The 24693-nt window shown below is 36.3% G+C and overlaps 1 protein-coding gene across 1 annotated transcript; it reads right to left on the bottom strand.

The window, feature by feature from the left end:
• Nucleotides 1–15811: 15811 nt before the first annotated feature.
• Nucleotides 15812–18115, bottom strand: LOC140889599 (glucan endo-1,3-beta-glucosidase 5-like). Its single transcript, XM_073297316.1, has 3 exons — nucleotides 18040–18115; nucleotides 17111–17375; nucleotides 15812–17000 (listed from the first exon to the last, which is right to left on the bottom strand). The coding sequence occupies exons 1-3, from the start codon at nucleotides 18113–18115 to the stop codon at nucleotides 15812–15814; spliced, it is 1530 nt and encodes a 509-aa protein (XP_073153417.1).
• Between the last annotated feature and the right edge of the window lie 6578 nt (nucleotides 18116–24693).

Below are 24693 nucleotides of genomic sequence, written 5' to 3'. Positions count from 1 at the left end.
ACAGAAGAAATTTTTTGTATTCGTTACAGAGATTTGCTGACTTTTTTTAAATGACATAATTTTGTGAAGTTTATAGATTTCTACGAACTTTTATAGAATCTCATATATTTTTAAAGATTTTTACAGAATCTTGCAGATTTATTTTTATGACTTTATTGACATTTGTAAACTTTTTCTAGAATGCTATGAATTTTTTATTTCATATTTTTACTTTTATTTATTTTTTAGAATTATTGTAACGCCTCAAAAATTTATTACCGAATTAATTGACAATTAAAATAATTATTGAGTTGGAAAAATAATTAATACTGCCAAATGAGTTATAGAGTGTATTTACAAAATACACGTGTCAATCAGTCAATGAGTTTGACTATTTCTGGATATCTGATAATATTGGCATTTTGAGATAATTATTGAGATAATAGAATTAAAATAATTATTTATGCCAGATAATTTAAATTGTAGAAATTAATCGGTTTGGGTGACTAGTCAAAGCCTAAGATTGACTCAATTTATTTATTTGAGAATTTACTGGTCTAGTTGACAGGTTAAAGTTCACTATTCCAGATTATGGTAAAAATGTGTTAAATTGCATATTGGAGTAAAATAACACAAGAGCATTGAAATCGATCAGATCGGGTCATTTTAGGACCAATTTTTATAATATTAAGTGGTGCTCTATCTCTCACACACTAATCACCTAAAACACACACTAAACCTAACCCCCATTCATGCCTCTCCCGTCGTCGGCCGCCAGCCGCCGCCCTTCGCCGTCGATTGACCCTCCCACCTTGTAGCTCTCTTCAAGGCGATCACAACCATACCAAGAATTGTGATTTTTGGTGTCCGATTTGCCGAGCACAAAGTCGAAAAGGAGTGGCCACTATTCATCGTCTTTCTTGCGCGTTTTGATCGGATTTTTGCTCGATTGGGTTGGTTTTTGAGATGCTAGATGGTAGTAGGTGATGTGTAGAATATTTTCTAAGCTTGTAGTAGCTTTTTTCGTCGCGAATGGTGCAGATCGGAGCTCGGGAAGCTCACGCCGCCGCCGTCGCCTGTTTTTCTCCGATCTACGCCACCACAGTGGTCCCATCCGGTCGTGGCTTAGTGCGTTGAAATTGTCTCATCGAGCTCTACAACACTGCTAAATTTCGTGAATTTTGGAGTTGATTTGCAGATCACCGCCGCGCCGCCGCCGTCTTCTCCAATTTTTTGGCGACCTCCGACATGTTAACCATTTTTGACCGGTTCAATGTGGTAGATCCAAATATCAAAGTTTCGAGTCGAGATTCGAAACCGTTAAGCGGTGAGAGCGCAATAAAGTTTGGTAATTTTTGGTCAAACTTTGACCAGAATTGACTAGGGCTGACTTTTGACTATTATATGATTTTTCGTAGATCGAAATCCCTTTGAGGATAATTAGAGGCAGAAATCAGCAGATTAGGGATTTGATCTTCCAGAATTGGATAATTATGAGATTACCGAGTCCCGATATGCGCAACCGCAACCGTATAAGTTTTTCGTGCATTCTAAATGCAAAGACATGTTATACCCTTCCTTTCTCACACCATTTAGATTAGTATATTCACTGTTTTGATGATTAAATTGTGTTGTTGCATTTGTATGTGGATATGATAGCTCAAATTTTAACTCATGCATTATTTATGTTTTTATGTATTGTGGATGATTTTTCTGCCATGGCTAGGTCTTAGTTGTTGTTCAATGGTTTATGGTTGGATTAAGTCCCTTTGGGTGTTGGTTTAATATGTCTTGAAGTAGTGTCGGCTAGGTGAACAGTTGGATGGTTGTAAGGGTGGTCTATCTAGCGGGTAGCTCAGGCAGGGCTCAGGCGAGTGGGTTGTCCGGGTCGGGTAAAGTGTATTAGGGTCATATGTTATGGTTTGGTTCCGGATTCTTTTATGTTGGGCCGGGTAAATTAATATGTTACGGTTTGGTTCCGGATTCTTTTATGTTGGGCCGGGTAAATTATTTAAGAGTCTAAGTGTTTAGTTTATTCATTGGGTCAATTTTATTATTGGACCTAAGATGTTCATTGGGCTTAATTTAGTTATTGAGTCTAAAATATTTATTGGGTTTAATTTATTTATTGGGCTTCGTTGTTTATTTAGGATAAAGTGTTATTTGGGCTTGAATGAATTGATTTAGTTATTGAGCCAAGCTTATTGGGCTTAAGATATTTATTGAAGGTTTAATTTAATAATTGAGCTAAATTTGTTAATGAGCCTAAGTTGTTTAATTATTTGGTTGGGATAAGTTCTAAGTTGGACTAAATACTATAGTGCCAATCTAAGTCTGATTGGGTCATTTTAAGTGTGATTGAGCTAGACTAAGTATTTTTGGGCCAATATAAATGTTAATGAGCCAGTCTAAGTTTATGGGCTTTAGTTAAGGGGCAGCAACTCGAACTAGCCAGTGGCAAACAAAATAGTTCGTAAATATATATTTAATAGATGTATATGTATATTTTGATAAAAGTATGATTTTTATTATGAAAAATTAATTAAATATATATTTACGGGCAAAATTTTAAGAAAATGATATTTCTAAGTTCATGATTCATGCATGTATTTTATGATGAGATAACAGGCATGTAAATGAAATATTTTTGGAAAGTTGAAGTGATTTGTGACAAACACGGGACTGGAGGTCGGGATACCGGGCCCGATGACCTTTCCACTTACGATTATGAGCCTATGGATCCCAAAGGTTGGGTGAAGTGACATAGGGTGTTAGGGGTATACCCCACAGGCCGCCATCACGTACGATGGATTTAGATTGATCAATCGAATTAGGTTACACTTCTCTGATATGACCCACAGGAAAATAGTTTTTATGTTTATGACATGCCAATGCTTATGTTATGTATTATGTTACGTATTATGTTATGATTTAGATTACGACGCAGTTTATGCATACGATTTTACGATCATGCATGCATTAGAATCCTCAGGTTATTTTTATATACGTTATGTGCTTGTATGTGGTTTTATTTAGTAGTAATCGTTATTAAAGGTAGAGCATGCTGGACCTTTAGGCTCACTAGATCTAAATGGTATGTAGATGAGTTTTATTTTATTCAGGAGGTTGTGGTCCCAACTGGTGGTGAAGACCTCTGTACATCCGTGGCGAGCTAGCACACCCGTGACCTTCGCCAGCTCATGTTTCAGTTGATTTAGTTTATGATGAAATATTTTATGTATTGAGCTATTTTCCGCACATGTTTACTATTTCTCATTAGTTTGCATACTTTTGAGATTATAGTCGTTTGCATGGATTTTAACCTGTTCGAGCTTTTAAACTTTTAAGATGCAATCAATTTTTATTATGCATTAAATTTTATGAAAATCTATTTTAAGTATAGATGCATATATGTATGGGCATATATGTAATATTCAAAAAAATAATTCGAGTAAGGGTCGTTTTATCAACTGCTCAAAACAGCTAAGATTTACTTAGAATAAAGTGCAATTCAAATTCAAATATCTTTGACAAGTATTTATGCGAATTTGCATAAATGTTAGGATCGGTTTAGAGTGTATAGAGGGATGAATACACTCAAAAAATTTTCCGATGAAGAGAATAAATTCAATCGGTTTTGTGATTGAATTCTAAATTTATCTTTGTGTCTAATGCAAGTGACAAACAGTGTATGTCGGAAATATGTCACGATGCAGATTCTGAACACTTGTAATGAGAATGAATGTAGGATTGGCAGTATGTAAGTAAACTGATGAAAAACATGATCAAACATTTATGGATGTTCTGAGATTTCAGTTACTTATACGTCACACCTTCTTCCTCTTTGGACGGATATCACTAGAAGACTTTGAATTTTACAAGCAATTTTCAAAACCTCGATCCAGTTTAGGGCTTATCCACTCCCTAAACAAGAAATCCTAGTTAAAACTCAGTTTCAGTCCTAGACTGATAAAATACAGATGTGTCCAACTCGTTTTAACTTGGCACAAAGATGATCCTTTAATGATCAGAATGACAATTTAGGTGTTTGTGCTTCGAGTTCTTTAAAGCAATTTTTCTTCTTCGACCTTCGAAGGCTCAGAAATTCTCACAGCAAAATATTTTTGGCAAAAATTGATCTTTGTTGGATTAAGGCTCTTATTTATAGTCTTCGGATGCCAATGGTAATAAATTCAAAACAAATCTCTGAGAGAATTTGAAATATTCCCATTGCATTTGTCACTTTCATGGACAAATTCTGAAGTCAACATTCTCTTGGATCGCAACACTACCTTCTGCAGAGTGTGTTAAAATACGAAAAACTTTATCCAATCAGATCGCTTAGGTAGACTGATAATCGCAAAGGTAGACTGAAGATTGCATAGGTAAACTGATGTAGTTTAGTATCTTCAGTTTGGTTAAACTGCGTGGAATCAGTTGGGCTAGTCAGGAAGGCGTGCTGCTTCATTCATAAAGACGCTCTTTTCTTGAATATTCGGTTGATCAATGAGATCTCACTTTCAATAGTTTTATTTTAGCTTTCTTCAGTTTATCTTGTAATCAGTTTAGTATTTTTATTTATAAACACCAAAACTTAATTTCCAACAATTTCTCACTTTTTGGTGTTTATCAAAACTTATATAATACTTAGGTAAACTGAGATAGTATTTGAGATAAAATGGTTCATCATCTGAATTTGTCTAATTGTACTGATATTCCCCCTTTTTGATAAATCAACAAAGTATGAGGTAGAACAAAAAGTATGATGCTTAATGTCATAATCATCAGATACAATCGTAGATAAAATAGTGAAGCATCATGAGCTATCTTCGATCTGGCGGAGGTCTCGGTAGAGAAGAGCTGCGACTTGATGAGGATGTACAAGTGTTGATTCCTGATGGCCTGGTGCCAACTGATGTACACCACTCGGAGAGTGTAAAATTTGCCGAGAAATATGTGTCAATGAAGCAATTTATCTGGAAATTCCTTGAAAGTTAGAGTCCACCGAAGTATGAAGAGACTGAACATATATATTTAATTTGTCAACTTTTGTCTCCAGAGATTTATGAGAATGTTCTAGTTGAGACAAGGATGTATGCAGTTGACTAGATTCGAGTAGTAGCTTGTCCAAATTTGCAAGCTTATCTTGCAATTTGACTAGTTCGGAATTCAGAGAGTTTTGAAGAATATTGATGTTGTTGCTAGTTTGACTTTGATTATCTTTGAGAGCACGAAAATCTTTTGAAAGAGTGAGCAGAGATTATTCCATTTCTGCTAGTGTTTGAATCCAATCATCATCCATATCAGATTTTGGCGAAGGATTTTCTCTAGTATTTGTAGTTGTTTCTTGACGCAAAATGCTTAGAAAATCTGTTCTTTGTTCTTTGAAAGGAGATTGAAGAACATTTTATGTTGCATCAACTTTCTCTTTCCTTTGTTTGCTGAGAAGAAGATGCTGGGGCAGAGTGAACAACGATTGCCAGTGGTTGAAGACGTTATTCAAATTCAATTATTTCATCAATTTGAGAGCTAGTACTGCTGCTAAGAGATTTTCTGACAAGCCTGTAGTTGGACCAGGTGGTTGACATTACTCAAGCTGTAGTTGAACCAGGTGCTCAAAAAAGAAAGAAGATGGAATGTTCACCCTTTCGGACTGACGAAACTTGTGAGGATGTGGAATGATGTCCATATATTGTTCTTGAGTGAAACCAACTTCAAGTGATCCTATTTCTAGGATAAGTGTATCAATTGCTGGTTCGGCAATTTCTATAAGAGCATAAGTTTGGCAAGGTATGTCCTCCAAGATATTTTTTTTGCTGTTCTTTAGACTCAATGAGAGGTGAATTGAGAAATAGTTTAATCTGGATCATGAATTTACTACTTGTTGCATGATTTATTCGGTACCTCATGTGTTCTTGATCTAATTTTCTCATCATTGAATCAAACTTTAAAATTATTGTTGCGTTTTATCTAGTTATTTTTATTTATAAATTTTAAGTTGTTAATTGATTTTAAAAAAATCACTTTTATTGCATAGTCTAGATTAAGTTAGAATAATTGTATTTAGGTAATTACAAATATCAGTATCCGAGGGTTCGACACTTGTAATTAAATTTCACTTACTATTACTTGACCTAGTATATTTGCTAGTAAATACCGAATTACTCGGTCAAGTTTTTGGCGCCGTTGCCGTGGATTGATTCTAATATCAAAATTTTTATTATACTTGAGACTAAAATTTTCTTTTATCTGTGCTTTTCAGGTACTTTTTTTTTGCATGCATAGCACTCGATCATCTAAGGATCTCGTTCTGCTTGATTTGGAATGTAACGCACGCTCATCAGGATTCAAAAAGCTAGGCGAGTTATTAATCTTGAGCTTGAGTCATAATCTGAATCAGACGAAGAAATGACGGATAACAGAACTGTTCTTGATCTCATTCGTCCACCAGTTGAAAGCTATGAATCTAGAATAGTTTGCCCTGCTGTTGAGGCGAACAACTTTGAGTTAAAGCCTTCTATCATACATATGATTCAGCTGCAAGCTCGTTTCGGTGGGCACATCTGTGGAAGACCCATATGCTCATCTGGAGCATTTTCTGTCTATTTTTCATACTGTAACGTCTCACTGTATCAAAGAGAGTCTTTTCAGCGTGATTATATCCTCACTCACACGCACTCTGTGAAACTTCCCAGGAGGTCACCCATCCTAAAATTTTCTAAAGTCAAGCACACTTAACTTTAGAGTTCTTATGTGATGAGGTCCAAAAAAAAAGATGTTCCTTCTTGATATAAGTTTTACATATCAAATCTTTTGTACCTCTCATTTTGGTATGAAATCGGTTTATTCATGTTATCCATCGCCCATTTTTTGGTGGGGTTTCCATATTTCAATTATTAACTACCCATATTATGGACCACATGTATCGCCCTAGGACTTTTTGGCTCCGGGTGACATGCCCACCAGCTTCCGCCTGGTTCATCCCCGAACCACACTGTTCTAGGAAAGTCCAGGCTCTGATACCATTTCTAACGTCTCATTGTATCAAGACGAGTCTTTTCAGCATGCTTATGTTCTCACTTACACGCACCCTAGAAAACTTCCCAAGAGGTCACCCATCCTAAAATTACCCATGTAAACTCATGAGTTTTAGAATGGTAAAATGTAATATACTTAAATTCTAATTGTTTCTAATCGATCATTTCTTCTCAATGGTGTCATATCTATTATTTCAAATTTATTTTAATTTTTTTTTTCAATTATGGTGTTTTTTGGGTTTGCTAACTTATATTGTTGAAGTGTGAAATAAATAAAATCCTTGATATCTTTTTCATGTTGTGAAAGATTTATTTTAGTGTTTTGTCTTTTTAGGATTGATAGTTAAAATCGTTATTTCTATTTATATGTTTGATATATTTTAAACTAGGAATTGTTTTGATTTGAATTGAGAAAATATAATATTCCTAGATTTAAAATATGGTTGATTGGATTATAAAATGATATTTCCAATATTTTAAAGAGTCTAAATATTTCTATATTTACTTGATTATTTTGTAGGAGATATTATGCACTTATCATAATATATTTTTATCTCCTAATTTAATTTAATTTAATTTAATTTTGTTTCCTTATCATTGTAGATTCAAGTCAGAATTAAGGAAACAAGATCAAGAATTTTTTTGGAGATAAGTTGACACGCTTAAATAGAAGAAGAGCATAGAGATTCAAGCGGCTTGGAGAAAAACGAGAGAGAGCGCAGAAAAGAGAGATCAAGCCGTAGATGGGGATTCGAGCGTGCAAAAAATAGAGAGCATAAAAGAGAGCTTGAACATAGATGACAGAACTCGACTTTCTGGAGAGCTTTCACGTTGAAGAGTTCTTGTCAATTTTCTGAATTTATTGTTCGTAGATGCCTTGAAGTTTTGAGAGCATTTGAAGATTGTTCAAAGATTTTTTCTCTCGTGTTTTGGTATCTAGGGCCAACTCCTTATTCTTTTTCATCATTCTACTTTGAGTAGATGTTTAAGGGAGTTGTAGTAAGCCACACGGGCACTTGCTATTCTACTACGCATTTCATGACTCCAGTTAACCATCCACACACTCAGGGAGCCCTTACCATTGCAGTGCTGTAGTGAATATAGTATATCAGAGCCACTAGAATGCTCTGAGCGGAACGTTTTCTCCCTTTCAAGTGGCTCACAAAGGCCAGAAGCCTAAAATATGTAAAAGACTAAATCAACTTCCCTAAAATAAATTCACGCCACATTCCATTCTTAATCAACAAAAAGATCATCACAATAATTCTTCAGAAAAATGCAAGATAAATATGTATAAATCATGATATTATTTTTAATGCTAACAAAAATTGCATTAATTAAGCTTCACCATGCAAATCGCCACAACAAACACTCCACTCTCGAAGAATCCACAATAATTCCCGAATTTCCCCCAAATTCTCTGAGCTTCTTCCCAGTATCCACAGTCTCGCGTCTCTCCGCCTTCTCCTACCACTTCTCACCGTCGTCGAGATCCTTTGACACCGAAACAGAAGTCTTCGAGCCTTCGTTCAGGACCGTGTGAGTATAGTCGGAGCATATCGACAGCATGTTCACATCGAAGATACTGAGAGTGGAGGTTCGAGATTCGTCCCACTCATGGAAAGCAGCCTCCAGAATGGCGATTTTCTCGGTGATACGGCGAGTTGAAGTGGCCGGATAGGTTTTTGGGAAAAGGGTATATATCGGGTATTATAAAGAGAGTGAAGAGAAGGAGAAATGGGAGAAAATGGCATCAAATAAACGTAGTGTGTTTTCGAGCAGTGAAAATTTTAGCAAACTTTGAGAAAGAGCATATGAGAAATAGAGAACAAAAAATTCGAAGGATCTTACTCTTTGAAATCTTCAATCGCAGCTAGGGTTCTCAATAACGAGTAAAAAGGGCCTACATCAATTTGGGTTTTATTTCTTTTCTGTAAAAATGGACGATCATCCATAACACTTGTTAAAAAGTGTTGTGTTTTTGTAAATTAAAGAAACAAACACAACGTTTTTTAATTAAAAGAGTTGTGTTTATTTTTTTACAACGTTAACACGTTGTCTTTCACCTGTTATCAATGACCATTTTTGTTGTAGACATGAAGGTTGTGAAAGTTTAATGGGCGTATTTATCTTTATTTTATTTAGCATGCATGATTTGCAAGCATGAATGAATTCAAAGAGCATGACATATGAAGTTTCAAGTTATTTTCAAGGTTCACGATGACATGATGATTTTAATATGTTTTTAAGTATGTTTCATGAACAATAAGTTTAATGGAAATGTTTTGTGATGAGAATGATGAAGCTATGAGAATGTTTATGATGATGATGTTTATGAAAAGAAACCATGACGAATTTTATGATTATGATGAGGTTTGATGATGCATGATACAATATTTTGATTATGTATGTGTTCTTTTGATAGCACTACGGGACTGGAACTCCGGAATATACTCTAGAGGAGCCTTTCCAAAGATTAATGAAGCTACGCATATTGGCCAATGCCAGTATAGACGAAACAAATATGGCGCATATTAGCCTAGGCTAGTATGGATGGTAAATCTATATATTTGTTGTATAACGACCATGATCAAGGAAACCCCACGTGCTCATAAGATATGAATAACACAATTGCACATATTTTATCACCCCAAAATGAAGAATTTTACTTTTATGCATGAAATGTTTTTATTTATTTTTTACACGTTCAAAGCATGATTTTTATTATGCATTCAATATGTATATGAATAATTTTTGTTCAGTCTTTAGACACACTATGATTGATTGATGTAGTTTGAATTGAGAAGTAAATAAATTAAAAGCTTTGTTATAAAGGATAAAGAGTTCGAGAGGCGAAAGGATTGCATTAATGCACGCCTATTCGAATCTCTAGCGTTTAAAGCAAGAAGTTCTACAAATGTTCATTGTTATTTTTTTATTACATTATTTTGATGCACGGTCGTTATAAATTAGTGGTAAAAAAAAGTTTAGATTTAGTATTCTCAATTACGGTCTCGTGACGATGGGTTTTAATAGTTTTAAGTTTTCAATCTTTTATGTTGTTTATTTCATTATGAAAATTAGATATTTGGTTTCACAAATGTTTTAGAAAGTATTTTCCATAGTAATTTTCTCTTATTGAAACTCGTGTTTCATCTTATTGACTGATTTATTAAGATTTTAATTGTCAGTCCAGTTTTGCTATGCAAGTAGTAGTTTTGGCGTGCCCGTGTAAGAACCGGTCGTTGCTTGTAGGGTTACATATTTTGTTTCCAATATTTTATGCACCTTAGAGTCATTAGATTTTTAAGTGTTATTTACGTAGATTTTAATGTCAATCATGATTTATTGAACTTGCAAACGCGATGCATTTCCTGTGCACTGCTTTATTTGAAAATTTTTCTCACACTTTCCATATCTTATTTTTTGAAAATGTCTAAAAATACGGGACGTCACAAGAATTCTCCTATAACAACATCTATCACAACCTTCTGGGTATGGCGCCGTATGAAGCTTTGTATGGGCAAAAGTGCCGCTCACCATTGTATTGGGATGAATTGGGAGAGAAAGTTTTCACCGGACCAGAAATAGTTCAAGCCATAGTAGACAAGGTGAAGAATATCCAAGAACGGCTCAAGGTAGCCCAAGACCGTCAGAAAATCCGGGCAGACCTTAAACGAATACCTCTATTATTTGAAGTTGGAGAAAAAGTATGCGTGAAATTTCTCCAACGAAGGGGTTGATCCGATTTGACAAAACAAAATTTGAATCCCAGATATGTGGGACCATTTGAAATATTGAATAAAGTGGGAACACTGGCTTATCAATTAGCCCTGACCCATAACTTGTCCTAAATTCACTAGGTTTTCCATCTATCACAGTGGAGAAGAAACATACATGATCCAAGTAACGTACTTGAAATGAGACCATTAACAGTCCAAAAAAATCTGAAATTGGACTTGCATTATGAAGAAATTTTGTCCTCATAGTAGACACTATGGACCGAGTTTTGAGATGAAAAACAATATCATATGTCAAAGTTCAGTGGTCCAACCATACGGAACGTGAAGCTACATGGGAATTGGAAGAGGATATGCATACGTGATAGCCTTATCTCTTAGAACCAGTAGAAGAATCAAGTTTCGAGGACCTTCTCATAAGGAGAGATGTGAAAACCTAAAAATTATGTTTATAACTAAATTCAATTGAGATTTCAAATTCAATTGCCGAATTTCAGTTGTTGAAAATTCATTGGAACTCAAATTCAGTTGAGCTAATTTCAGTAGACCATCCAGTCGGGCTACAGCTGCTACTCCAAATTTGTAACTGACACATTAACTAAAAATCATGGCAATTAATGGCAATAAATTGGGAGTCTAACAGTCAGAATTTTTCTTATAAATAACATTCAGATTTATTATACAAGGTTACACAAAATTCTGAGGAAAAACACATAAATATTCTAGTGAGAGCAGTCAGTTGAGTAGCCAATCGAGAATTCAGTTGAGTAGCCAATCAAGAATTCAGTTGACCAAGTGAATATTAAACTGCAGGAAATATTTCTAGCATAATTGTAAGTGGTCCTGTTGTTTTAAAATCAGTATTATGTTTTAATTATGTTCCAGCATGTATGTTCTATTTTCAAAGTTTAAATTTTTGAAATCTATAATTTTGATGCACTTATACTTGTGAACTACTTATACAAATATATATTCTGAATACTTTGTTCTATTTTTCTCTGTTCTGGCCTCACATTTTAGAGGATAAACATATAAAAAAGTGATATCAGTTAGCCACAAAACTCATAAGCAAATTTAGTGCATAAAAAGATGTTTGTTATTTCTGATGAATGTATGAATTATGTCCTGATATTTATATGTATATTAAACTCTGTTAAAAATGAATTAAAAGCTGAGATGATTTCCCCCTTATTGAGTGACGGTCATATCACTCACCCACCCAAAAACATATTTCAGATAAGAACGAATAAGAAGTCGAGGAGGAACAAAACCAATTCTGGGCTGTTGAAGAGGACCGAAGATTATGATGTTTAGTTATGTTCAATTTTATTATTTTTGTGACGCCCGAGGCTAATAAGATGAGTGGGAATGATCGCCGGTGCCAAGAGGTTGCACGGACAAGGAGCAGCTCCTGGCAGACTTCTAGGCAAAGGAAGACATGAATGAATCGAGCCCGTGCCGAAATGAGAGAAATTCTGAGACTGTGTAGGTATGAGACTGCAAAGTTGAGCAGAGCTTAAAAAGATTTGATAGGTACTACTCATATCACAAAGGTGCACCTTCTTTTCGAGAGCTCATCATATAAGAACTCCAAAGTTAAGCGTTCTTGACTTGGGGCAATTATAGGACGAGTGACCCCTTGGAAAGTTTCTCAGGATGTGTGTGAGTGAGGACATAAGCACGGTGGAAAGACTCGTCTTGATACAATGAGGATAGTCGTCAAATATGGGGTGTTACAGTTTTAGCCATTGGATTAGATTCTGTTTCCGTTTAGTTTGTTTTTATTTAGGTATTGAAAATACAATTCAAATTTAGTTTAGGGAAGACAACGTAAATTTCGGTTTTATGAATGAATATACTGGTATTTGAGTTCTGAAATCTGAGGCTTGTTGTTTTTGAATTAATGTTTGAGAACAATGCTTGAGTCAACCAACCTCGGTTTTTGGGTGTGACACTCCTGTTGGCCCTGAAGCCCAATGCCAATTGGACACTCAACAAACAAATGAAGGGCATCCAATGGATCCTAAATTCAGGACCGGTTAGACATTCAGAGGAAAGAATATCTTCACCAACTGGTCCATCCTCTTATTCGAACTTCCCTATTGAAAATCCTATCTCTAATTAATACATTTACGAGTAGTTGGAAGCCACTATCCGCCATCTGATCAAGTTTCAAACCGCGCAAGCCTGTCAACCGTTCATAACATTTTAGAAGGTGTGAAATGTTCAAGCCAGCCAATCACTCAAGAAAATTCAGATGGTTTGAATCGTTGACAAAATAGTCAATCGATTACAAAAATTCAAGAGTTTTTAAACTGTCAAACGTTGAACATATTTTCGTTGAACTGCTCAATCCATTTCAAAGATCATGCAATATTAGAAGTCACTCTTCACGTACTTGAAGAGATCAGACAAGATTGTTAGTCATAAATGAGCAAGAAACAGATATTCAAATCTTTTCCAAAAGTATTAAATGTGGAATATATGTCTACTTTAACGCTAGCAGAAACCACTCTCTTCCATTTTTGGAATGATTCATATCACACATTTATTAGATGGTACAAAAAGTAAAAATGTAATGATAATTTAAGACATCTTTACTCTTCGTATGTAAAGAAGGATTCAGTTGAATGTTGGCCAAGATATTTATAAACAGAGAATGCCAAGTGCTATTTTAGACTAGAAAAACAACAAATAGAACAAACTTGTATTCTCAAACCACTCTCAAAGTTTCAGATCATCTTTGCTTAAACTGCCCACTCTCATCAAGAATATCCATCAAACTGATAGTTATGTTTTTATTGCATTTGTTAGTGTCATTTTGCTGTTGTTTTGCATTTGTTAGTGTCTTATTTATGCATTTTGTTTGTATTTCATTTTTCGTGTTTGCATGATTGGTTTCTCGGTTTTGTGGTTAGGTTGTATATTTTTGCGGATACATGGAAGGAATCTTTGAAGCAATGGAAAAGCTGGAATTTCTGAAGAATTTTTGGCCGCTCGATCTGCAGAAGTTTACCGATCGAGCGGCGCGCGTGCTTTGAAGACAGTAGCTTGATTGTTTTGGCTCGCTCGATCGGCCAATGTTTATCGATCGAGCGAGCGGGTCTGTTCGGGAAGGATTTTGTAATTTTAGAAACTCTTTTATTTTGGGCTCTAGACTTTATTAGGCTTTTAATTCCGTTTTTGGGGGATTATTATCAGACGGGGGAGATCTCTAAGGCGGCTGGGATTTTGTTCTTTCAATTTTCTCTCTAGTTTTCTTTCTTCTTTGAATTTTATTGATTTGGTGATGAATCGTTGTAGCTAAAACTTTTATACTTGGTTGAGGGAGACGAAACCTTGATATATTTTATTCATGAGATTCGATTCAGTGTTTAATTCTTGTTAAGTATCAATATTTGATTTGGTTTATTCATGTTTGTATGCGAGATTTTAGGATTACCCATCTTAGGATTTTGTTTTGCAAATTATAGCTAAATTAGAATTCAAATCCGTAATTGTTTGAATTAACTAATTTGAGAAGCAACTACGTTTGATATTTTTTGCTGTTAAATTTATTAAATTGTAGGATCAATTATTGACTAGGCTAAATACAACCGCTGGTGTTTGTGTTGTCTAGGTTCGTCAGTTTTACTAATTCGAATGCTACTGTGGATTTAAATCTAGATTGCTGTTATCTGGGTTAATTTATTGGTAAGGGTTAATCTAGAATGCTGTTTTCTAATTAATTAAAATTAAGGTGAAACAGAAATTTGATTTTCAATGACGAATATTTAATAGGATTAATTATTTTTAGGGAATCGATGATTGAATGCATGAATATCAAGGGTGTAGTCAACCGATACCAAGTCTCGTCTCTTATTGATTTCTTCAGTTTAATTTTCAATCTTGCATGATAGTGATAATTTGAATATTTAATTGCTTAAATTTCTTAGTAGTTAGTCCAAACTTCAAAACCCTTTTTTTATTTATTTAGAACGCATTAAATTTACCTTTCCTCATGGGAACGATCCCTACTCACACTACTACATTTTTAGTGATTATCTGATTGAGTTGGGTAATTTGGGCGTGACATGATTAAGCGCTACCACAAACCATAGAGGATCACTCAAGGCTCTGATTCAACCGTCCAATCGTTCATCTTAAACCACGTCGACGTAGTTGCTCAACTGCTTGAATCTAAGGATTCATTTATTAACTGATTATTTATGTTGGTTATAAAACTATATATCTGTCCTAACTAGTTGATTGCTAGGAGTTTTGACTTAGGCAAATGATAAGTTCTAAGGTTGGATCGGAGAGTGTTGTATATATATAAGGGTTGTAGATATCAAAGTTTCTAGTGCATTCCTTTCTAAGTGGAAGAATGAGAGACGTAGAATAACTTTATCTTTGAACTTCATTATATTTGTGCTATTTACTTTATTGCACATATTCATCTTGTTGCATTTGCTACACTAGAGTATAAACTATCATAAAAACCCTTGAACCGTTTTCCCTAATATTGAGGCCTAACCGTTTTTAAAATGATAAAGTGGAATCATCCCTTCAACATAGATTAGCACCCGACTCGAGTTAGTACTGATTTCACAAATACACTTTTTTTACCCGAATTTTTCATAAAAGCCGCAACGATCTCTTTTACTTTATTTTGAAGATCCAAAATGTAAATTAATCAATAAAAATGCAAAATCATTAACACAATGCATGTAATATGAATCAAATAAAATTACCTGAAGAAAAATATATTCAATCTCATTCTTAAATAAACAAATTTGATCAATAATATCTTCAAAATTCTGCAATTCAATTAATTTCTTCAAGGTCCCAATAAACTAAATTATTTATTTAAAAAAATTATAATTTAACAATGTTAAGTATATATCTATATTTCGAGAAACAAATTATTTGACAGTACGTGATAAAACTTACTTAATTACTAAATACATTCCACTAAAGGGAATCTCCTGTAAGCTAGCCGAAATTTACAAATGACTCCAAATAGTTACTCTATGGTTGCTAAGCTGTTACAAGACATACATTTATATTTAATAATTAATGAAATTTAAATATGTTAAAATGTGTGAAGTTAACATAGGTGATGATCAGGAACGCAATGGCAAGAGGTGCATATATCCTCCCATGTACTCTCTCTCCGCCGTTGTTTCGGGCGCCAAATGTTGCTCCTTGAACCGCGAATTCTGCCGACAGAATCTCCACGGGAAACTCGCACGTCCCGTTCGACGGATTTTCCGACACCAGCATCCCTAACCCACCCATGTCGCATCCTTCATTCGACAACTGAGCTGCCTGCCCCTTTGTCTGAAAGTACCCATTGAAAGCGTAAGAAACCTGGTCCTGATACGATAAATGGAAGCACGATCCCCCGTCCTCCAAACTCGAACAATCCGAAGCGTCGCACGCCATCTTCTTCATAGAGTCCACTAGCATAGGGTCATCGAGCTTCTTATTGAACACACACCATCGGTTGGGCATGTGTATCACTCCTTTACCGAAGCTGGGATACACATTCCTTCCCTTTCCAGAGAAATCTATGCTGTATTTGGGCTCGCCATTGAATTTATAGATCCCCCAGTGACGCTGGTATGGACCCAATTCGAGAGGTATCTGGTTTTCGTCAGACAGGCTGTTTATGAACACGTCGATATTCTCTTTGGGTCTCATGGGAGTCCCTCTTCCACTTGTGATGTAAGGGAGAAAGCTTCTGAAGAAACGCTCCGCGTTTTCGTCGTTCGCTCCTCGGCAACCATCCGTAGGCCAACCGACGGCTCCGATCAAGATTTTCACGCTTCCCGCGTCGGCTTTAGATAAAGCCCAATGCAATGAATCGTACAACAGTTCAAACGCATTTCGATAGGACACGTTTACGTCTTGTATCTTGTGACTCGAATTGTTGTCCATGAATGCAAATTCAAGATCCAAGCTATTGTTTTGCACGAAGTGAATCGGGGACATGGACAACATGAAAGGGGAACCCTCGTCTCTAAGGAATTGTACGTATTGTACCATTTTATCTTTGACATCGGCCCGAAAATCTGCTTCCGATGGCTTCAACGTGCTTGACAAGGTGAGGATATCTGTGTAATGTGGGGTCGTTGCTTTGATATATGACATGTTGTTTTGGTTAAACCCTTTTTGAAAATTTATCAAGGCTTCAACTACGTTGTAGTACATTTTATTGCTATATAATGGAGAAAAAGGATTACTTCCAATGGTGGTATACCTGAAATCATGAATTAAAAACACATGCATTAATATTAAAAGTTTTTACATGTACGTACATTCTTAAATAAGACGACGAAACATACATGCAAATATATACCGATGACCTACCGGAATTGCATTACATGTGCATACTTGAGTATCTTTTCTCCTATCCACCATTGTACTGTTGACATGTTTTGATAATTATCCAACAACGAATTAGAGAGACCGGTGGTAGCTCTGATTCCACTATTATAGAAAGCCTCCAAAACATTGTTTCCTTGTTGAAAAATCCGCACTTCTTTAATCTCATTCTGCAACAGCAAATCAACAACCATGGAAGGGAGCATTGTCTGGGAGCTCAATCTTCCCCAGTTTAAGCCTATAAATGCATCTGCGCAAGAAACGATCATACACAATCCCAATATAAACAGATATGGCTTCTTCATCTTTTTCTATATTCATACACACATATATGTGACAAAATTTTGGTGGTCAGCTGTGTTTTATATATACTTTATAGGACGCGGAAAAGTGTGAGAGGTTTATAAAGATTGGAGATTTAATTTGTTAGAGGTTTTCAAGGGAGGTTGAATGGAGGACATGAGTTCAACGATTTCATTATAATCTCTTTAATTTTGAAAGAATCAGTCTCTCTTCGAATAAGCTTAAGATTTTGATTATTTTTTTGTATTTACCATGAAATGACCAAAATATCCTCATTGTGTGTATATTTGCCTAACCTAAATATAATAAACAAATAAATAAAAAATAATAATTAGAAATAAATAAATAATTTTTAAAAAATATAATTATAGCTATATGAATTTCAGTTTATAAATAATAAATAATTAAAATAATGATATTAATATTAAAATTCATTTTTTATTTTTTTGAAAATTTAATTTTTTTCTATTATACATTACATATAATTAATGATATTACTCTTTCAAAATTATTACTCTCATATTATTTATTTTTTTATATTATACAGTAATTATTTTGTAAAATAGCGAGTGGTGAATTTGTCACGAAGCATAGAGAAGCTGAGATCCTACCTGTGTTGTATGTAGTAAGAGACTTACATGCATCCCGCAAGTCATGAAGCATAGAAAAGCTCCAATCGACATCCATTCTCATAATACTCGATTCTCTAGCATGTAGGATTCGTTGACATTCCTTCCAAATGGCCCATATCCTCATCATGAACATGATATGTATCTTTAATTTCATGAATAACAAACACGATTATTGAAAAAAATCGTGTCCTCAATTCAATAACAAAAAGAATCAAAATGTTTTCTTGACCTTGAAACAAGTAACTGATTTGTGAAATTCACCCCTAGTTTAATAAAAACTAGTAAAAAATAATCACGATAAATAACTGTGATTCAAAAGAACATTCAAAGAACTCGTCTTTGACAATTCACGATGAAAAACAATCGACAAATGCCATAAAGTGTTAAACTTTGTTAAGTTTGATTTAGAACAAAACGAAAGTTTCAATAAAAATCTAGAGAGAATTTTTGATAGAAATATCAAATCTGAATTATGAATAATGAATTGTATTTCTAGTTTTGTTATAACTTAAAAATATAAAATATAACACAAAATAACACGAAATTTAGTTACCTAATAATCTAAAACTCTCAAAAAGGTAAAATATTGCAAAATCCACGTAAAAATAAGTTTCCAAATCACGGACGCGCAGGAGCGGCCAAAAGTTGCCGCTGGGGCGCATTAAAATGCGCTATGGCTGTAAAAACTTGCGGCTGGGGCGCACACTGTTCTGTCCGAGAAATGTTCAATCGCATAGGCAGTGCTGGGGCACATGTTTTGAGGCACTGGGGTTCCCAGAAAGCGGTTCTATGGCACCTCTGCTGCCTTCTTCACCATTTGGCTGTTCAATCACATTTAAGTACTCTCCAACTTGATCTCCATGCATCCCAAACTCTTCATGACTCATTGCAACCTTTGTAAACATCCCATGGAGTGCTTCCTTAAATCGCTTGCTCCGACTTCTAGTTATTGGTCCTTGTGATATCTCCAACAGATCCCAAACCTTCTTGGCAACTTGATCAACTTGCGAGTGCGTGTTTGCATCAGAACAACTCCATGTCTCCCTGATTGAATGTTGTTATAATCCATTCTAAAACATCAATGATCCCTTATTACGGACCTCTTTAAGGGAATGTGTTGGAGTATGCTTCTATCAGCTTGACTGGGAAAGATCGGATCAAAGAGTAGAGATCGGATGAGCTTAGTGATCAGATAAGTTCATGGTCAGATCAAGTACTGGGATCAAATCTGTAGCGACTCAACCCGGATCCACTACTTAATCAGAGTTTAGAGAATAAATAAGCATGTATTAAATAAATCGCTATGGAAGACTTAAATAAACGCAGACCGGCAGAATAAAATCGGTTAAACAAATTCGATTATACAACCCAATCGAATAAGCTTAAATAAAACCTACAGCTAAGTCCTGCTGTCTCCACGGTCTCTGGTATCTTCAAGCCACTGGTACACCACCTGTACATGTACCTGCCTCGTCGAATGGGGTGCCCAGACATACAAAAATACTCGACGTGAGCTCTAAGCTCAATATGCAAATACGGGTAAACATACAAACATGATGCATGCAATGACAGGGTATCCATATCTGAGATAACTGTATACAACTACTCAGAATGGCGCCTAGGACATGAGTGGCACAACCCAAGAATCAAACCTTGCATACACTGCTCATTCTTATCGGACGTAGACCGTGTCCTTTAGATGCCAGTGGCGGCTAACCAGTCGGTCGTGGGGCACTAGACATCGACCGTTCGAACATGGCTGAGCGGCCCTACATAGCTCATCTCAAAAGATGGACATGAACAATATGATATGCAAACGCTGCAGCTAGGAACATATGTCAGAAACCGACATATGGAATTAATGCGTTACATACATGTCCAAGCCTCAGATGCCACAGCTTGGTTCTGTCTTGCTGTTCCTGAATACTTGTTGTACTTCCTGAAATTGTTTCAACTTGTAGTACATATAGAAGAGGTTCCTCTTGACAGCCTTCATTTTAACGAGATATATTTTTGACACTAAGAGACTTCCTGCTCCTGATTTAAATGAGTAACCCTGAGTATCAAGTGTCCCCAATGATATCAAGTTTCTCTTCAACTCGGGCACATACCTCACATTGGTTAGTACTCTGTCAATCCCATCATGCATTCTAATTCTTATATTCCTAGAGTCCTTTATCCTGCATGATTGATTATTCCCCAAAAGTACCATGCCCCTATCATATTCTTCCACATTTTCAAACCAAGACCTTATATGAAACATGTGAAAGGAGCACCTTGAATCCAGTATCCACTCGTGGTTTACATCCTTTTTACAAACCACCAATACTTCTGCTGAGTCATATCCTTCTGAAGTTACGGCTGGAGTACCATCATCTTTGGGTTTTTCTTGTTTTTTCTCTTTCCTTTCTGGACAATCTCTTCTAATATGCCCAACCTTATGACATGCAAAGCACATCAAATTCCCCAAATTTATGTTTTGGTATCTTCCTTGACTCTTCGATCTGGATTTTGGCCTATATTTCCCATTGGATGTCCTTTTATCACTTCTGTCCCTTACCATAAGACCCTCTCCATGTGATTCAGTATTTGTGTTAGACTATATTTGAAGTTCCTTGGATTGAATAGCAGACATAACTTCTTCCAACATTATCGTCTGTTCTCTTCCATAGAGCAATGCATCCCTAAAGTTCTCATAGGTTTTAGGGAGTGCATTCAAAAGTATCAAAGCCCGATCTTCATCATAAAACATTACTTTTATATTCTCCAAGTCATCCAATATCTTTCTGAATTCTTTGATCTGGTCGAGATTCTTATCATCCTTTATCACAAAGAAATACAACCTCTGTTTCATGTACAAATGGTTAGCCAGAAATTTTTTCATGTATAAATTCTCAAGTTTAAGCCACACAGCCGCTGCAGATTCCTCTCTTGCAACCTCTCTGAGTGGCCTGTCACCCAAACAGAGAATTATCACGTTGTGTGCTTTCTCGAGCAATTCATCCTTGTTCTTGATATCTTCAAACATCTCCTCCTTCTTATTGAGGGCTTCCACCAACCCTTGCGGTATCAGGATTGCTTGCATCTTGATTCTCTAGAGCAAGAAATAGTTTTTGCCAGTAAACTTATCAATATCAAATTTCATTGATCCCACCATCTTTGCTTAGTTTCCCATGGACGATTCCACTTGTTAGGAATCAATCAGAACAAATTCGATATTCTGAGAATTTACCAGAAAAACACACATAGAAAACTCAAGAACACAATCCCAGAAAGTCAGATAAAACTCAACGCTCACGTATCAGGATCGCTTGCATCTTGATTCTCTAGAGCGATAAATCGTTCTTGCCAGTAAACTTATCAATATCAAATTTCATTGATCCCACCATATTTTCTTAGTTTCTCATGAACAATGCCACTTGTTAGGAATCAATCAGAACAAATTCGATATTCTGAGAATTTACCAGACAAACACACACAGAAAACTCAAGAACACAATCCCAGAAAATCAAATAAAACTCAACACACACAGATCAATCACCAACTCACACGAAAGTAATTAAACAACACAAGTATTTACGTGGTTCGAAAAATTTTTTTCCTACGTACACGGGAGAGCAATACAAAAGCTCTAACGCTAGATACAGACTTAATTCAAACTTTAAGACTTTGAACTATCCCATCACAATTTGCGCCCCAGTTCTCTATATCTCTCTGAATTCTCTCTTATCTTCTCTCTCGAAATCTTAAAATAGAAGATTGAAAATCTGTAGCGACCCGACCCGGATCCACTACCTAATCAGAGTTTAGAGCATAATTAAGCATGCATTAAATAAATTGCTGCGGAAGACTTAAATACAAGCAGACCAGCGGAATACAACCGGTTAAACAAATTCAATTATACAACCCAATTGAATAAACTTAAATAAAACCTACAGCTAATCTTGTTGTCTTCAAGGGTCACTGGTGGCGACTATCTCGCAACTAGGGGCACACCCCTGCTGCAACTCCACAGCCTCGAGCACCGCTCCACTACTCGGATGTCGCTCCACTAATATGTCAGACACTGTCTAACTATGCTAAAATATATTTCCTACTCCAACTCTAAAATAAGAGTACCCAAAGCTCTAAAATAGAGCCACGTGGGCGAAAGAGAGGAATTCGGTGCGCTTTGAAATGAGGCCCTCACACCTATATTTATAGACAGCGATCGGAAGCTCCGTTCCACGATCGGAAGCTCCGAACGCCGCAGATCGGAAGCTCTGTTTCTGCTTTGGAGGCTCCGATTGCCACGCGTCAATTCCTTTACATGCAACCACACACCTGTCATCGACAACAGATCGGAAGCTCCGATCGTCCTGCTTTTGGTGTGGTTCCAAACTCACCAAGATCGAAAGCTCCGATCTTGGATCTGCGGCTCCGATCCCACTCGAGTCTTGGGACTCTCTAGACCATTTTCTAGTGTTCTGGATTCATTTCAGAAGTCCGTTAATCTATCTGGAATTCCCTTAAATCATTTTTTACTAAATCTAAACATGATAATTGGATTAATTACAATTAATCCTTAATTCAGGACACGGGTCACTACATTCTTCCCCCCTTAAAAGATTTCGTCCTCGAAATCTAGGGTAAAACCTCGAGAACGTACAAAAGACCCCTTTGCATATCTGGTCAAATCGCATTCGACACACTCAAACTCTTGTCAAATTTCCTGCGAGCTCCATTAATGCTGAACCACATTAGCATTCTCCCAATTGAAGATTACTGCGCTACTTGTCAACATTCGAACTCCTCAGGCACTAATGTATCACAATAGTGATACATCTCCCATTCTGACCACGATCTCACTGATCACGAATGATACAAACACCCGATTGATCGAGATCATCGTCCCAAGGAAAATCTTAGACTGAATAAGGCCAAGTCATAACCTGAATGGCTTACGACATCCGTAGAATCACCAAACTAAATCTAACCATCTGATGGTTCCCAAAAGCTCTCGGTGCATAACACCTCTAGTCAGGAGACACCGATCCTAACACTGTGTCATGAAGGAACTCTCATCACATGACAATCATGTCACAAAAATCCTTCATTGAACCATTGGTCTGCGAAGTCATATGAATATGCCACAATGGCAATCATCGCATCTCTGATGATCTACATCGTCTCGACCATAGGTTATTCACCTATGAATTCCAATCGATGGACATCCTCTTGATAGTTATACATACTCGCAATCACTGTACACACATCAAGACTAAGGCAAGCTCCCACCAATATGCTCGACTTGGACATTCCACAGTGCACCGGCATATGAAAATGCTTCCTATATTGTCTCAAAACTCGACAGTCATTGCACCTGGTATAACTCACCTCGGAGTCTCTGATGACACCATCATCACTAGCTACCTATCACGCATCCGACCATTGTCCATTGCTAAAACGCAATATCCTTGACAAAGAGTCTGCACGGATGTGACTTACTGACTGGAAAGAACAAATTCTATCCGTCCCGATCTTGCGAAGTCTTCAATTCCAAAGGCAAACCTCATTGTCTACTAAGTCGATCATCTTCTATCCCAACAGTATCATGCACCTCATGCGGAAACTAGTGACACAACCTGCTAGATTTTGAAAACTAGATCCTAGCTAATGTCATATATCACGATCAGAAAACTGATGTCCCCTTGATAATGTCTATTAGCTTTCCAACACTCGTCGGATTCAACATTACGGTTTAACACAAGAACACTCTATAGAAATGTTCACTTGACACCCTTGATATCGTTGTTAATGAACAACTTTCATACGAAGCAGAAACTTGATCGCACAAGTCAAATTGCAATCATCCCCGATTACAGCAATCCCAAATTATTCATCTCCGACAACCCTAGAGACTACTAAATTATCCCAAATCGCTGACTGCTCTGAGATTGTACCAAGTACAAATCCCCTTAAGCACTATGCGTCAAAATACTGTCCCAAGTATTTCTCGATTCACTATGTCCTAATCATCACTAATTGGACTCAACTAGTCGATCCCGTCGATTATAATGTGGCTCACGCTTAGCTCAACAGTGAAACTCAAATCAAACTATCTACGTGGCTCGATCAATAGTTTTGACTCAATTGCCACAAGTCTACTATTCCCAACACTTGGAATACTCAAATTGATTTGGTTCCAACTCACCTGTACTCGATAGCCATACAATAGCTACTAGTAGTTCTATTGGCACCCTCTCGCGCCTTACTACTGGCAGTTGCTTCGTACACTGGACTTAATCACCCTAACTCTGACAGAGTTAGCCAATAGCCGCTAGTAGTCATTAGCACAATGCCCGTGCTACCTTAGCATTATTAATCACTGTCTTGTTCGCCCAAGGAGAAACTATACCCAAGAAATTCTTGTGATCTATCAACCTAGATCATTTCCATCCCATGGAAAATCCTACGATTAATTCTGAAACATCAGATAATGCTTAGCGCAATCGCTGGACTCACTGTCCTTACCTCGTACATTCGGAATGAACATCATGGCTCGTCAAGTCCAAGAATTATATCTAATGAATCCCAAAGATTCCCAAAATCTCCGCACACACTCCTGATTATATCTCTCGCTAAGATTGTGCA

Source organism: Henckelia pumila, chromosome 3, assembly GCF_033568475.1.
Source record: "Henckelia pumila isolate YLH828 chromosome 3, ASM3356847v2, whole genome shotgun sequence".
NCBI lineage: Eukaryota > Viridiplantae > Streptophyta > Magnoliopsida > Lamiales > Gesneriaceae > Henckelia > Henckelia pumila.
Note: the sequence above shows the minus strand (reverse complement) of the source record. Positions and strands in the feature narration are given on the sequence as shown.